Genomic DNA, 17,766 nt, shown 5'->3' on the forward strand with positions numbered 1-17,766 from the left:
TAAGTCAGACAAAGGCAAATACCATATGATCTCACTGATATGTGTAATCTAAAGAAAAGAATAAATGAATGAACTAATCAGAAACAGTCTCAGAGACATAGATAAAAAACTGAGGGTAGCTAGATGGGGGGGTGGGGATAAGGAGAAAGGTGAGGGGATTAGAAAGCACTGTCGGTAACCACAAGATTGCCACGGGAAAACGAAAGTCAATTTGGGGAATGTAATCAATAATGTTATAAAGATTTTGTAGAGTACCCGAAGGACACTTGTCTCATTGGGGAAACTACCTCAGGGATGATGTAGATGCCTGATCCCTGCACTGTATGCCTGAAGCTGAAGCCGAACAATAATGAATGTCAACTATAGTTTTATGTATATATATATATATATATATATATATATATATATATATATATATATTTACAAGAAGTGGAGTACAGCATTAGGAATAGAGACAGTGGAAATGTAATGGCTGTGTGCGATGTCAGAGGGGTAGTGGATGGGGGGAGGGAAGTTGTCACTGTGTGAGGGATATAAATGATAAATGTCTAACTATTGCATTGTTTTTTTGCACCTGAAACTAATAAAAAAATGAAAAGAAAAAACAAAGAAACAAAAAAACAAAGAGGCAACCAACCAAATGGAAGATATTTGCAAACAACGCCTCCAATAAGGGGCTAATATCCAAAATATATAAGGAACCCATATACTCAACATCAAAAAGACAGACAATACAGTTAAAAAATGGGCAGAGAACCTGAATAGACACTTCTCCCAAGAAGACACACAAATGGCCAACAGATATATGAAAAACTGCTCAACTTCACTAGCTATTTGGGTAATGCAATTCAAAACCACAATGGGTTATCACCTCACATCTGTTAGAATAGCTATCATCAACATGACAAATAACAAGTGTTGAATAGGCTGTGGAGAAAAAGGAACACTCATACACTGTTGGTGGGAATGTAAATTGGTACAGTCACTATGGAAAACAGTATGGAGGTTCCTCAAAAAGTTAAGAATGGAATTACCACATGGCTCTATGTGTTTTACATGCATACTTTAATTTTATTCCCTAAAACGTCGTGAGATATAGGTACAATTATTATTTTTTTTTTTACATTTTGCATATGAGGAGACTGAGGCTCAGAAAAGTTAACTGACTTCTAAGCTCATAGAGTTTGTTAGTAGCAGTGTACTTGGGAAAGCTGCGTTTTGACCCTGATGTGTTCTATAGTCTGAGCCCATGCTCTCAACAATACACAATACCACTTTCTCGTGGGTACTTTGGCACACAGGGACCATTCCAAGTAGGATTACAAGCAAGTAAACTGCACTAGAGGAAGTGTAGAATTCTGAGATGCTAAAATATTTTGAATTTAGCAAATGATGACAGCCATTGTAGTCCTTCCCCTTCTTACTCTCCAATTATTTCACTATTCAAATAAATTGTTTCAGCCTTGCATGTAAGGTGCAAGCATTTTGGGAAAGAGTATTGTTGGAGTAGCACACCAATATTTCCCAACTTTCTGCCTCTTCATTCCACTGCTCCTTTACTCCCATCTGCACTGGTTACAATCTCTAAGCTAAGGGAACACAGCTAGCTGCCAGCAGAAAATATGCTTGGAGTTCTCCCACAGATGCTTTTTCTCATAGGAAATATAATGAAGCAGTGCCAGTTCATTGTTTTCCCAGCCTATTGTCTCATTTCCTTTAAGAGCAATATAATTACATCAATATTCTTCCTAATCTTTTTCTTTCCCTCCAAGTTACTCAAATAAGTTCCAGTTTTCTTCATTCCTTTCCCTGTTTTCTCTATCACTAGTTGTAAATGAACTAAAGGAAGATGTATGACCTCACTTATCAGCAGGATTAAAGATTTCCGTATTTCTTTGACTTGTACTGTTTAGACATGAGCCTTGTCCATGGACTAGACTCTTCTTTATTTTCTTCTTCTTCTTCTCTCTTTCTCTCTCACTCGCTCTATCACACACACACATACACACACATACATACACACAACTTTTCTCCTTATTAGTCTTTGAGTCTATGGCCTGAGACACTTTCAGATGGAACATGATGGTCTCTCATGCAGTTGGGACTCTGGCAAGAAAAGAGTCACTTAGTTGGGAGATACTCAGTGGTTTGACAGTAGAATGTTTCAGATGAAGGTTAGATAGAAATCACATGACGCTGACTCAAAGTCCCTGCTTCTTACTCACCTCATGTGCCCTACCTGTTGACATGTCTATAGTTTGTGTCTAGCACTTGGGTGTAGTTACTACTATTCATTTGTTGCAATAGCTATTTAATACATACTCTGACTTCCTTTAAAGTCTAGCTTTTTCCATTTCATTACTGACCTGAGAATAAGGTGGAAATATATAATACCTTATATGTAATATAAATAATGTAAAGTGGAAATATAAATATCTTCCTATTGCCTGGCCATGATCCAAAAACCAGAAGCTTTTGAAAGGCTGTCTGTTTAGTTCTGAAAGCAAACCCATGCACTTCTCAGAAAATCCCTTACTGACATTTGCAGTTATTTCCATGCCACTAACCTCCTCTAGCTCTGAAAGCTGAACTTTCCTATCTTGGAGGCTTTTATCAGTAAGTCTCCGAGAAACCAACCATTCCTAATGAGTTTGATTTCAGCTTAGGGCTTTCCCAGGAATACCTTTGATGTAGGAAGGAGATAGGATTCATTGATTTTTGCTGCCCTTCCATTATCAGTACTGCTGTTTTTCTTCCCAGGGACACAACAGCCGTAAGCCACTCTCCTAACACTAGTTATGACACAGCTCTAGAAGCTCGCATCCAGAAGGAGGAGGAAGAAATCTTGATGGCCAACAAGCGTTGCCTTGACATGGAGGGCAGGTAAAATGTTGACCTGGACCCTGGTGAATCTGAGAAGTTGCTATGGAGACCAGATAGGTCATTAGTGAAGGGCAAGCATCTTCATTCACAACTGGGAAACCTGATAATGTAGCCTCTCCCCACCTCTGCATCCCTGCCAGCCTGTTACTTAGGATTTGAGATGCAATGATTTTTATCTTGATCATTCCCACTTACTGTGGAATTCCAAGTAGTGTTGCTTTCCCCATTGGCAATGGTAATTGCTTTCCATCTGCCCTCTGCCAGAACTAAATTGCTGATATTTTCACACTGGGGTATTCTTTCTAGCACTGCACCTCAACCCTGTTATACAGCAGAATGCTCGGTAAAAGAACGTCCGTTCATGCTGCACCTCATGTCTCTTATAAACTCATGATCATTTATTTATTACCTGAAGGTTGTGGCCCATTAATAGAAGATCTCATCTTCTCACTGACTACATTGTTTCTGTGGACTCAGATTCTTCACTAGAGCATCTACTACATTGGTTTAGTCTCATATATGGTCTTTCTTTTCACCAATTTTTTACTTTGGCTTCCTAAAGTTTAAGCAATAACTCCTGGATGCTCTGCTCTATCCATTTGGCTGGGCAGAATGGCATTTTAAAAAAATGTAGCACAGGGCCGTCCCGGTGGCTCAGATGGTTGGAGCTCTGTGCTCCTAATGCCGAAGGCTGCTGGTTCGATTCCGACATGGGCCAGTGGGCTCTTAACCACAAGATTGCCAGTTTGACTCCACGACTCCCACAAGGGATGGTGGGCTCCACCCTGCAGCTAAGATTGAACACCGCACCTTGAGCTGAGCTGCCGCTGAACTCCCAGATGATTCAGTTGGTTGGAGCGTGGGCTCTCAACCACAAGGTTACTGATTAGACTTCTCGACTCCCACAAGGGATGGTGGGCTCTACCCCCTACAATTAAGATTGAACATGGCACGTTGAGCTGAGCTGCCACTGAGCTCCCAGATGGCTCAGATGGTTGGAGTGCGGACTCTCAACCAAAAGGTTACCAGTTCGACTCCTCAACTCCCACAAGGGATGGTGGGCTATGCCTCCTGCAACTAACAACGGCAATTGGACCTGGAGGTGAACTGTACCCTCCATAACTATGATTGAAAGGACAACAACTTGACTGGGAAAAAATCCTGGAAATACACACTGTTCCCCAATAAAGTCCTGTTCTCCTTCCCCAATAAAAATAAAAAATAAAATCTTAAAAAAAAAACACATGACTCTTAATTAATCAACAATTACCATTATAAAAAAAAAATGGGATAGACGTCATCAAAATGGCGGTGTGAGGTGAAGCTCTGTAAATCTCCCCTGGAATTTACAACAAATCGAACAACTATAACTCCGCAAAGGACTCCCTGCACAGCAGACAGGGAAGATGAAGAGGCCCACAATTGAATTCACCTAAAGGTGGGCAAATGGCGCGAGCAGGGGACGAGGGAAGGGAGAAGTGTAGAGATGGAGCCCGGCGGGCGCAGGACACAGACCTAACTCAGTGCTCTGAGCATGCTGCATCCCGGAACTACCGCAGCTGCGGGAGAAGGAAGAGCTCAGACTCCTAGGGCTCCATTTATGGCCCACAGGGCTGAGGGGACAGCATAAAACATGGCTGAGCTCAAAGCTCATGGCACAGACCTTGGAGCAAAGACTGAGGGAAGAAGGCTGAAAACAGTGGTTTAAGCCCTCACTGCCGAGCAGAGAATGGAAGACTTAAGCACCGAGACTAGTCGCCCCCTCCCTACCCTCTGTCAGCTCGCCTGGCCCCCACCTGCCCGGTGATACAAGCGGAACATTAGCAGTGTCAGATCAAAAGAACAGAATATTTGCTGTTCGGAGAACTGTGGAACACAGACACAGATTCGCAGCTCAACTAGTTACAGCAGAGGGGAGGGAGCTGTGGAAGCAGGACAGGCTGTGGTGGTGATCGCCGCCATTGCTCTGGGCCGCCTCTCACAACTCACCCTGCCCCCGACCCCACCTATCTGGGCGGATCCCTGCAAGAATAAACAGAGCTGCTGAAACACACGGGCTCTGAATCTGGTGCAGGAAGAGCTTTGGAACTTCAAAAGCTCTCCGCATACGCACACGGACACTGCGTCCTGTGCCCTGGGCGAAGTGTCAACAGAAGAGAAGCCCATCTCCAAGGGAATCCCCCCATTGTGTGAGAAGCTGCAGTAGTGCAGAGAAAACATATCACTACAGTGTCAGAGAGAGAAAAAGGCTGCAGTCGGAGAGAAAATAAAACATTCTACCAACAAGTACTGGAAATCAAAAGAAAGATCTTCCTATCAACCTGTTGCAAAAGCCACTCCTGTAGATGTCTAGGAAGAGAAATAATAAATCAGTAATTGCCATTAATAACCAAGGCAACAAGACAGTTCAGAAAGAAAGTGAAAAGTCTCCAGAAAAAGGAACTTAAAGATAAGGAAATATGTAACTTAAATGACAGAGAATTCAAGATTGCAGTTCTGAAAAAACTCAACGAGATGCAAGAAAACACAGAAAGGAAGTTTAATGAACGCAGAAACACAATCAAAGAACAACATGAGCATTTTACGAAAGAGATTTAAATTTTAAAAAAGAACCAAATAGAATTTCTGGAGATTAAGAACTCAATAGAAGAAATGAAGAATGACATAGCCGGCTTAGGTAGTAGAGTTGACCAAATAGAGGAAAGAATCAGTGACATCGAAGTTAGCAACCTGGAAATGACACGATGGAAGAAGAAAGAGACTGGAGACTTAAAAGAAATGAAAGAACTCTACAGGAATTTTGTGACTCCATCAGAAAGAGCAATATAAGAATAATGGGCATATCAGAAGGAGAGGAAAGAGAGAAGGGAACATAGAATATATTCAAACAAATTGTTGATGAGAAGTTCCCAAACTTGTGGACAAAACTGGATCCTCAAATCCAAAAAGCAAATAGAACACCTAATTACCTCAATCCCAACAGGCCTTCTCCAAGGCACATTGTATTGAAGCTGTCTAAAATCAACGACAAAGAAAGAATCCTCAAGGCAGCCAGGGAAAAGAAGACGGTAACCCACAAAGGAAAGCCCATTAGATTATCATCAGATTTTGCAGCAGAAACTCTACAAGGCAGGAGGGAGTGGAACCAAATATTCAAACTATTGAAAGAGAGAAATTATGCGCCACGAATAATATATCCAGCAAAGATATCCTTTAGATATGAAGGAGGAATAAAAACATTTCCAGACATACAGAAGCTGAGGGAATTATCTAATACACGACCTGTACTACCAGAAATACTAAAGAAGGCTATTAGACAACCGTCAACAGGGAAAATTTGTGGCAACCAAAACATAAAACCGGGGAGAGTAAAGGCCTGAACTGGAATATGGGAATGCAGAAAGTAAGCGTGCTGAAGAAAATGGAATAATCTAAATATCAAACTTTCTTTTACATAAACTTAAGGGTAAGCACTCAAAAAAAAAAAAATCCAGAACTGAAATATATACTGTAATAAAAGAAGAAACAGAGGAAAACATCATAGAATAGCACCACACAGAAATAATGGACAACAACAAAAAGGAAAAGCAACAATGGAGACACAGCCTTACCAGGAAACTAAAGATAGAATGACAGGAAATCCTCACATATCAATAATCAATGTAAATGTAAATGGACTGAACTCACCAATAAAAAGACACAGAGTAGCAGATTGGATCAAAAAACTAAACCCAACCATATGCTGTCTCCAAGAGACACATCTCAGCTACAAGGACAAGCATAGACTCAAAGTGAAAGGGTGGAAATTGACACTCCAAGCAAAGGTACCCAGAGAAAATCAGGTGTAGTCATACTGATACCAGATGAAACAGACTTCAGGGTGAAAAAGGTAACAAGAGACAAAGATGGACATTTCATAATGGTAAAGAGGATTATACAACAAAAAGACATAACAGTCATCAATATTGATGCCCCCAATCAGGGAGCACCAAAATATACCAAGCAACTACTAACAGAACTAAAGGGAGAAAGTGACCAAAACACTATTATACTAAGGGACTTAAATACATCATTGACAGCTATGGATAGATATCGAAACAGAAAAAAAAACAACGGAATAGCATCCCTAAATGACACATTAGATGAAATGGATATAATTGACATATATAGAGCACTTCATCCTAAAACATCAGACTATATATTTTTTTTCTAGTGTACATGGAACATTCTCAAGGATAGACCATATATTGGGACACAAAATCAGCCTCAGCAAATTTAAGAAGATTGAAATCATAGCAAGCATATTCTCTGATTACAAGGCTTTGAAATTGGATATCAAGTGCAAAAAGAAAGCAGAAAAAACCACAAATACATAGAGATTAAACAATATACTTTTAAAGAACGACCGGGTCACAGAAGAAATTAGAGGAGAGGTCAAAAGATACATAGAAACAAATGACAATGAAAATACATCCTAACCAAAATTTTTGAGATGCAGCTTAAGCAGTTTTAAGAGGGAAATTTACATCATTACAGGCCTATCTCAAGAAACAAGAAAAATACCAAATAAATAACCTCGCGTTACACCTTAAAGAAGTAGAAAAAGAAGAACAAATGGAACCCAAGGTCAGCAGAAGAAAGGAAATAGCAAAAATCAAAGCAAAACTAAATGAAATAGAGAACCGAAAGTCAATAGAAAAAATTAATGTGACGAAGAGCTTGTGGGAACAGAACCAGGAGTGCAGTTTCCAGACTGTCACCCTGACGTGGAAAGGTGTTCACTCGGGTAGTAAATGGCCATCAACTGTGATTGGATTGCCATCAGCTGTGGCTAGTTGGCCGTCAGTTGTAACCAGTGACCCATTGGCCACTAATATAACTGCCGTGGCTTCACTAGCAGAAAAATGAGGGCTAGCAAGAAGATGGTGACTGGCAAGCGCGGATTGCAAGGCGGAGTCGAGGGGAGTCAGTTGGTTGGCAGAAAAGCGGACAGCAGGTTGCATGTCGTGTGAATCCAGCCTCCAGTGAGAATATAATGCTATGACTCCCCAATCTATGGCTCCGTGGGTGTTCCTTTTTGGCCTCACCTTATCCTGTGTTCTTGTGTGGGGAGCGGGAGCTGAGACCCCGCAGGCTGCCTCGCATGACAAATGCCTCAGCGAGCAGGGTATGGTGCCGGGTGAAACTCACTGAAGGATGGTGGAGCACTTTATGCGTACAAAAGTTCAGTTTCGGGAGGCCCGCAAGGAGCGACGCCGCGAGCGGGAGGCACGGTCTGCCTGGGAGACTTGAGCCACCATATGGCACACCTCCCTCTTGGACATGGAAGGTGTTGTCTTCCTTTTGTTGATCTGCTTCTGCTGTAGGCTCTGAGGATTGTGGACATTATACACTGAGGCCACCACCCACTCAGACACCTGGCACAGAGAGCAGGATTCCAACTATGTAGGAATGGAGTCTGACTCTGGGCAGGAGGACGTGTGGACCCCACACAGTGTGTGGTGTCCAGTGGCGACTGTTCTCAGGAGCTGGACCCCAATGGAGGGGAGGGAAGACGTGGACGGTTCCCCAACCAGCAAAGACCAGAGAAAGCAAAGTACATTGCGGCCCTGTGGGTTATGAAGTGCTTACTGAGGCCCTCTCCCCTAGGTTGTGGAGGACTTGGAGCCCTCGCCCTCTGAAGACGGCACAAATTGCAAGGCTAATGCACAGCTCTGGCGAATGACTGTGGATTATGGGGAATGAGCTCCATCCCTAATTTAATGGACAGCTTGACTGCTTGCTTGGGAATGTACCACCATGTAGTGGAACTGGCAGATGTTTTCTTTTGTCTCGACTAGCTGCCATGGAGAATATGTGAGAAAGACTCCCTGTGCCCAGGAAGACTGGCTGTGCCCAGAAAGACTGGTGGTACCCTGAGGGCCCTGGCTGAGTCCAGGAAGTCTGGCTAGAGTGCCAGTGCCCTGAGAAACCCTGGCTGTTTCCGGGAGACTGGTGGTACCCTAAGAAGCCCAGGAAGTCTGGCTGTGCCCAGAAGGACTGGTGGTGCCCTGAGAAACCCTGGCTGTGCCCAGAGAGCCTGGAAGGATATTGCATTCACCTCCAGACTCCTCGCACAGGGCTTCTTGCGGAAGACGCTTGTCACATAACTTGTGAGTCGAGACCCTGTAAAGGTGGAGTGTACAGGCAGAGCCAGGAATGCAGTTTCCATACTCTTGCCCTCACGTGGAAAGGTGCTCACTCGGGTAGTAAATGGCCATCAACAGTGATTCGATGGCCATCAGCTGAGGGTAGTTGGCTGTCAGATGTAACCAGTTACCCATTGGCCACTAATATAACTGCCGTGGCTACACTAGCAGAAAAATGGGGACTAGGAAGAAGATGGTGACTGGCAAGCAAAGATTGCACGGCAGAGTCGAGGGAAGTCGGTCGGTTTGCAGAAAAGAGGACAGCAGGTCACACGTCGTGTGAATCCAGCCTCCAGTGAGAATATAATGGTATGACTTCCCCATCTATAGCTCCGTGGGTGTTCCTTTTTGGCCTCACCATGTCCTGCGTTCTTATGTGGGGAGCGGGAGTTAAGACCCTGCAGGCCACCCCACATAACAGAGCTGGTTCTTTGAAAAGATTAACAAAATTGACAAACCCTTGGCTAGACTCACTGAGATAAAAAGAGAGAAGACATTAATTAACAAAATCAGAAATGAAAAAGGGCAAGTTATCACGGACACCACAGAAATACAAAGGATCATCCAAGAATACTATGAAGGACTATATGCCACCAAATTCAATAACCTAGAAGAAATGGACAAGTTCTTAGACACATATAGCCTTCCTAGGCTGAACCATGAAAAACTGGAAAATCTAAACAGACCTATCACCAATAACGAAATTGAATCAGTCACCCAAAACCTTCCCAAAAGCAAAAATCTGGGACCAGATGGCTTCACTAGTGAATTCTACCAAACCTTTAAAGAGGAACTAATACCAATCCTGCTCAAATTCTTCCAAAAAATTGAAGAAGAGATAGTACTCCCCAACTCATTTTATGAGGCCAACATTACCCTGATACCAAAACCTGGTAAGGACAACACAAAAAAAGAAACCTACAGACCAATACCTCTGATGAATACAGATGCAAAAATCCAAAACAAAATTCTAGCAAATCGAATACAACAACATATTAAAAAGATTATTCATCACGACCAAGTGAGGTGTATCCCCAGGGCACAAGGATGGTTCAACATCCGCAAATCCATCAATGTGATACATCACATAAACAAAATAAAGGACAGAAATCGTATGATTATGTCAGTTGATGCAGAAAAAAGCATTTGAAAAGATACAACATCCATTTATGATTAAAATACTTAATAAAATAGATATAGAAGGAAAATACCTTAACATCATAAAGGCCATATATGACAAACCCTCAGCTAACCTCATAATTAATGGTGAAAAACTGAAGCCGTTTGCTCTACGTTCAGGAGCATGACAGGGCTGTGCCCTATCACCTCTGCTTTTCAACATAGTGCTGGAAGTCCTTGCCAGAGCAATCGGGCAAGAGAAAGAAATAAAAAGCATCCACATTGGGAATGAAGAAGTTAAATTATCACTCTTTGCAGATGACATGATGCTATATATAGAAAACCCTAAAGACTCCACCAAAAAAAGTATTAGAAACAATCAACAAATACAGTAAAGTTGCTGGCTACAAAATCGATGTACAAAAGTCCATTGCATTCCTATATACTAACAATGAAATCTCAGGAAAAGAAATACAAAAAACAATTCCTTTTGCAACTGCAGCAAAAAGAATAAAATACCTAGGAATAAACTTAACCTAGGATGTGAAAGACTTATATGCTGAAAAGTATAAGACATTTTTGAAAGAAATTGAAGAAGACACAAAGAAATGGAAAGACGTTCCGTGCTCATGGATTGGAAGAATCAACGTAGTTAAAATGGCCATATTACTCAAAGCAATATACAGATTTAATGCAATCCCCATCAAAATCCCAATGGCATTTTTAAAAGAAATAGAGCAAAAAATCATCAGATTTGTTTGTACCCACAAAAGACCCCGAATAGCCAAAGCAATCTTAAGAAAAAAGAACAATACTGAGGTATCATGCTCCCTGACTTTAGTTTGTACTACTGAGCTACAATAATCAAAAAATGCATGGTATTGGCAGAAAAACAGAGACATAGACCAATGGAATAGAATTGAGCATGCAGAAATAAAACCACATAAATATGGACAGATAATTTTTGACAAAGAAGCAAAAAACATACAATGGAGAAAAGACAGTCTCTTCAATAAATCGTGCTGGCAGAATTGGATAGCCACGTGCAAAAGAATGAAACTGGACTGCTATCTGTCACCATGTACCAAAATTAATTCAAAATTGATCAAAGACTTAAGCATAACACTTGAAACAATAAACTGCATAGAAGAAAACATAGGTTTATGGACCTTTCGTTCAAAGAGCATTTTATGAATTTGACTCCAAAGGCAAGGGAAATAAAAGCTAAAATAAGTGAATGGGACTATATGAAACTTAAAAGATTCTGCACAGCAAAAAGAAACCATCGACAAAATAAAGAGGCAACCAACTGAATGGGAGAAGATTTTTGCAAACAGTGCCTCCGATAAGGGGCTAATATCCAAAATATACAAGGAACTCATGAAACTCAACAGCAAAAAAACAGACAATCCAAATGAAAAATGGGCAGAGGACCTGAAGAGACATTTCTCCAAAGAGGACATACAAATGGCAAATAGACATATGAAAGAATGCTCAATATCACTAATCATCAGAGAAATACAAATAAAAACCACAATGAGATATCACCTCACCCCAGTCAGAATGGCTATCATCAACAAGACAAATAGTAACAAGTGTTGGAGAGGCTGTGGAGAAAAAGGAACCCTCATACACTGTTGGTGGGAATGCAGACTGGTACAGCCGCTATGGAAGGCAGTGTGGAGGTTCCTCAAAAAATTACAAATAGAATTACCTTATGACCCAGCAATCTTTCTCCTGGGTATCTACCCAAAAAATCTGAAAACATTTATCCATAAAGACATGTGTGCTCCAATGTTCATTGCAGCTTTGTTTGTGGTGGTCAAGACATGGAAACAACCAAAATGTCCTTCGATAGATGAATGGATAAAGAAGTTGTGGTATATATATACAATGGAATACAAATCAGCAGTAAGAAAAGATGAAATAGGACCATTTGTGACAACAAATGGTGGATCTTGGATGGATCTTAAGAGTATAACGCTAAGCGAAATAATTCAGACAGAAAAAGCAGAGAACCATATGATTTCACTGATATGTGGTATATAAACCAAAAACAACAAAAGAGCAAGGCAAACAAATGAGAAACAAAAACTCATAGACACAGACAATAGTTTAGTGGTTACCAGAGGGTAAGGGGGTAGAGGGGTGGGAGACAAGGGTAAAGGGGATCAAATATATGGTGGTGGAATATATGGTGATGGAAGGAGAACTGACTCTGGGTGGCGAACACACAGTGGGATTTATAGATGATGTAATGCAGAATTGTACACCTGAAATATATGTAATTTTACTAACAATTATCACCCCACAAAACTTAAAACTGAAACAAAACAATAAAACGTAGCACACTGTCTTTTGTCTTACAACTCAGAAATAACTAGACTACCCCTCTAGTCCAAAAGATAATGGAAGCTCAAGTCCATGTAGGCAGTGAGTCCAGTGCATGGAGGTGGAAATTAGATCTTTATGTTCTTTGTCTTTGGCTTCTAGGATTAAGACCCTCCATGCCCAGATTATTGAGAAGGATGCCATGATCAAAGTACTCCAGCAGCGTTCCCGGAAGGAGCCGAGTAAGACTGAGCAGCTGTCATCCATGCGGCCGGCAAAGTCTCTGATGTCCATATCCAATGCTGGATCAGGCTTGCTTTCCCATTGTTCCACCCTGACTGGCACTCCCATCATGGAAGAGAAGCGGGATGACAAGAGTTGGAAGGGGAGCCTAGGTAATGACAATAAATAAAGAAGACTAAAATGACATGTTTTAAAGAGAGCCCCGACTTAGACACATGCCCACATAGCAAGGAAAAGGAGTGATAGTCCAGATGCTAGAGAAGAAGGTATAGCAGGTAGGGTTATTGTCCTTCTGAGAGGCTAGCTGTGTATCAGGAGCTCCTCCGCACTGTGAAGTCTCATTGAGAGCACACTGGTTGAAGTCACGGCCTTAGAAGATAAGAATCCTGAGTTCTATTTGGGTCGGAAGAAAATAACTTGATTTCTCTAAAATATTCTCAGATTTGGCCTTCACCATGTGGGGCCTTTTGCCTGTGTCCAAAGCCCATGCAGCCTCATGCCATTCAAAATTTCAAAATTCCATCTTTTCCTATGTTCGTTTCTACCATAAAATTGGAGGACTCAGAGTTCTAGTTAAGCTAAAATGAAGCTGTGTGGCAGATTTTTGTTACCAGAATGTTCTGAGGTAACAACACAATGTACCTTTTCATTTCTTCCCTGTCCATTCCTTCCCTTGTAATCAAAACCCAGAAGTACTGTAGATACCATGAGGCACATTGTTAGGACTTGAGGAGGCAAGCTATATACAGAGGGTGTGAAAAAATGTATACACATTTTAAGAAGGGAGAAAAAAATATATAAAATTGTAATGTATACCGTAACATAAGATGAATACAAGTCACTTTTGGACTTCTGCAATTACAAGAGGTGCTCAAAGTGATTACATCCAGACACTTCTGATTACGGTGAACTACTTACTGCTTGAGCAATGCTGACCAAAGTGTCCACTTGTATACATTTTTCTTCTTTTTTTTTTTTTTTTGGCACCCCGGTGTATTTTAATTTTAGCTTTTTGTTGCTTTTAATACTTTTCTTGGTTTTCTGACACTTTTAGCATCCTTTGGTTAGAATAAGCATTTTGGGGACCATGGTCATGATTAGAACCTTAGTTTACACTATTACCATACCCATCTGTAATCATAGACTTCATCCACCGATCCTTTCCAGCTGTCTGTAATGGATGGTGTTGGTTATAAGTGGAACCAAGTAGAAGCATTCTGACAACTTGGCGGAAATCAATCACTATTGGAAAATAAATCAAAACATATACCAGGACACTTAAAGGTTTAATACGATATGCTGGGGGTTGAAGAATGAGGACCAGAAGGGATCTGCCAAGTCTGAAAGAAACTTTTGCCCATGATGGGATGTGCCTGACAAAGTGATTCCTGGTTCACTGGAGGATACAGTAAATAATTTAGACCCATTCATATTTTTCCAGAACCTCCTACAAGGAAGAAGAGGTACTGAAATGGCAGTATTTGAATAACCTATAGTTTTCTAACCTCTTTCCCTCTTTCCTTTGTAGGTATTCTCCTGGGTGGAGACTACCGTGTGGAGTCTGTCCCTTCCACACCCTCACCTGTGCTGCCCTCAACACCCCTGCTTTCAGCTCACTCTAAGACAGGCAGCCGAGACTGCAGCACCCAAACTGAACGGGGAATGGAACCGAACAAAACTGCAGCTGTTGCTCCAGTCTCTGTTCCTGCTCCAGTTGCTGCTGCTTCCACTGCTATTGCCATTACTGCCAACACTGCCACTGCGGCCACCAATACTACCACCATGGTAGCTGCTGCTCCAGTTGCTGTTGCTTCTGCTGCTCCAGCTGCTGCTGCTGTCCCATCTCCAGCAATTCCTGCTGCTTCTCTTGCTGCCGCTGTTTCTCCAGCTGCTGCTGCTCAGATTCCAGCCGCTGCCTCTGCTGTTGCTGCTACTGTTATTGCTCCTATTGCTACTGCTGTGGTTCAGGTTGCTCCAGCTGCTCCAGCTCCAGTTCCAGCTCCAGCTTCCACTCCAGCTCTGGCTTCAATAGCGGCTCAGGCTTCTGTTCCTGCTCAGACTCAGACACCAATTCCAGCTCCGGGTACAGCTGCTACTCCACCTCCAGCTCCAACTCCAGCTTTGGCTCAGGCTGAGGCTCCTGCAAATCCAGCTGTAGCTTCTGGGCCACATCATATATCTACACCAAGTCTGACCTGTAATCCAGACAAGACAGGTAATAAATAATCCTCCGTACCAGATAGCTTTTGATTCTGCCCTCAATTACAAATTTGTTTGTTGGCACCTGCTGTTTGGACACAGTTGGTCATTTGGGGGGAGGTTTTTCATATTCTGAAGGGGATTAATCAGGAGAGATAAAGGCAAATTTGTAAATAAGTTCTCCTATACAAGGATGGTAATTAGGATGAGTCAAGGCCATTATCCCAGTAGAAGTAAATAATTCCTCAGGTGATCAAGGTGGGGTGGCAAGCAAGTCTCACCTGGCCGTTGGCTTCACAGGGGCTCTAAAGCTGTCTATTTCTAGAAATCTGTGTTTTTACCTTGTCCCTAAGTGTTTTCTAACCCCTTATTTTTGTTTAGATGATCCTATTTTCCACTTCAGTACTCTGGAAAGAAAAACTGCCATTCAGATCCTGGGACAAGAACCTGATGCAGAGATGGTGGAATATCTCATCTAAATGGCCTAATCAAGAGCTGTGGTTTATCAACAAGAATGCTTTTAATTATTTTTCCCTTTTGTTGTTCTTATTTTGAGGGTGAGGACAAGGGTTGTGGGGGATGTTTTTTTAAAAGGACTTTTTATTGAAACAATATAGTACTTAAGTAATAACATGAACTCCAGTCTATTTGGTACACTTAGAGAGTACCTCTAAAGACAGATTAATCAGAATGTGCTCTACAGGTCATTGTTTGGATTTATACAAATCCTGGGACTGTTGGTAGATGGACATCAGTGTTTTCAATGTGCTTAAATTTGTTTAGCATTTCCGTGTTTCAGATCTTTTTTTTTATTGAAAAGCACAGTATGTTTGGGAGACAGTGTGTAACATGTAGTTCAGAAGTGGGAAGATGGAGAAAATTTGCACATGGTGCTGTTTTGTAGAGTTACCATCTAGGCAGCATCCAGAGAGAGCTCTTGCTATGAGCTCATGAGAGGGAATAGTTTGGGGAGCCATGTAAGCCAGAGGAAAGGTAGGGAGTATTGGGGTGTGGAACGATGCTGGAGCTAATTTTCCCTCCCAATTCCCCAGCTACCCTGTGTCAGATTATGTTTATCTTCATTTCAGTGGTGGCTTTGGGAGTAGATTATTTTGGTTCCCTCATGGAGGTTCATACATTCATATATATATATATATATATATATATATATATATATACACACACACACACACACACTTTGGAGTAATTTATGCATTTGGATAATTAATATATTGCTTTCAGATGCTAGGGGAGTAAATTAGCTGAAACTTCCTCTCTCTTAAGGAGTTAAACCATCAGAGGCCTTGATAGAGAGGTGCATGAGGTGCTTCTATGCAGACCTCTGTGATCTGTGTCTAGCCATGAATAGCTCGCTTGCCTTTCCTGAGACCAATGTGCTTAGTGTCCATGTCTTCTCCAGCACAAATTCCCTGGCTGTGTCACCAGTCTCACATTGCCAGTCATTAGCAAAATCAAGAAGCATTTTTGGAGACAGGTTGAATGCCTTGAATTTCTGGTGACTACTTTGAAATAACTCATTTTGCTTTCCCAAATTCTTAGCTTACATCTTAAAAAGCATATTTGACTATCACCTCCAAGGGAATAGCATCAGAAGCCCAAAGTACTATGCTGCAGTCAGAGAGGTGGGCTGCAGCAGTGTCTTCAGCTACTTCTTCTCATGGCCAGTGACTGCATCTTGAAATACTTTGGGAGAACAGCAGGAAATGCACATGTGGGCAGGGACCAAGGAGGCCATGACTCCATGCTTTGCCCAAGGGCTGCTTCCAGGGCCACAGAAAGGCTACATATTGCCATAGGTCCCTGTACTGTGTCACTTCTCTGCCCTTCATTAAAGTGACAAATCCACAGACAGTGTCATTAAGATCAGTTTTCAGAGGTGCGGTGGGAGGTGAGGGGAGTGGGGTGTTAGGTAAGGGTGGGGGGTAGAGGCTTGGGGATGTGTTAGTTAGAAACCAGATTACTAGAAGAGTATGCCTGATATATTACATTGTGAGACATAGTGGCTAGAAGGAACTTTAGCAATACTATAGCCCTGTTCCCTCATTTTAGTGATGAGGAATCTGACACCTGGTGAATTTAAATGACCTTTTTTAAGATCATACAACACAGCTTTCCACTCTGCCAAATACCATGCTTATTTTGGGATTCACTTATATACAAAAAGCCCCATTTTAAGAAAAGGCAACTTCATGGTTCACAGCATGTCTTTTTGTAAAATGTCCCTAGCTTAAGTAATTTGTCCAGGGTTCTAAATTCCTATCATGTCTCCCAAGCAGTTCCTTTTCCAAGGTTTTCCCTTTCCTGATCCTTAGAGTCACATGAAACATTACTCCACCCCAAGAAATCAACCTCACTTCTCTTGCTATAAGATTGACTGTTTTGGATAATCTTACAGGGTTCTTCTTCTGTGAGTATAGGACTGGCCTATGTAACAGTATTCTTGTGTTATTTGTAATTATCTTCCAAAGGAATTATTTTGTATGCGGGGAGGGAAGAGACAAGAGGGAAGGTGATGTGATTTTTCAGCCAGTCTTGACATTTTCAATAATGAAGTGCATCCTACATATTAGTCCTCAGAGATCAAGTGAATGCCAAATAGAAAATAAAAATGCAGTTCTCATTCATACCACCCTTTAGTCATAAGGAAAAAACCTCAAATAGTAGAAGGAAACTTCAGGACTGCTACTTTCTATCCAAATAAATAAATAAAATAAAACTTTCATTTACTCCTTTCATAGTTATAACACATTGCCAGAAATTTTGCTAGCTCTGTAAGGTGACA

The 17,766-nt window shown here is 41.6% G+C and overlaps 1 protein-coding gene across 3 annotated transcripts in view; it reads left to right on the top strand.

Moving 5' to 3' along the window:
* AMOT (angiomotin) overlaps positions 1–16,852 on the top strand; it is a 116,555-nt gene extending 99,703 nt beyond the window's left edge. For all 3 annotated transcript variants that reach the window (XM_033119389.1, XM_033119368.1, XM_033119378.1), the window contains 4 exons: positions 2,761–2,883; positions 12,684–12,916; positions 14,293–14,979; positions 15,345–16,852. In XM_033119389.1, coding sequence (XP_032975280.1) covers positions 2,761–2,883; positions 12,684–12,916; positions 14,293–14,979; positions 15,345–15,442 — 1,141 coding nt within the window. In that variant the 3' untranslated portion in view covers positions 15,443–16,852. The remainder of the gene's footprint in view (positions 1–2,760; positions 2,884–12,683; positions 12,917–14,292; positions 14,980–15,344) is intronic.
* Positions 16,853–17,766: the final 914 nt, after the last annotated feature.

This window comes from Rhinolophus ferrumequinum, chromosome X (assembly GCF_004115265.2).
Source record: "Rhinolophus ferrumequinum isolate MPI-CBG mRhiFer1 chromosome X, mRhiFer1_v1.p, whole genome shotgun sequence".
Taxonomy (NCBI): Eukaryota; Metazoa; Chordata; class Mammalia; order Chiroptera; family Rhinolophidae; genus Rhinolophus; species Rhinolophus ferrumequinum.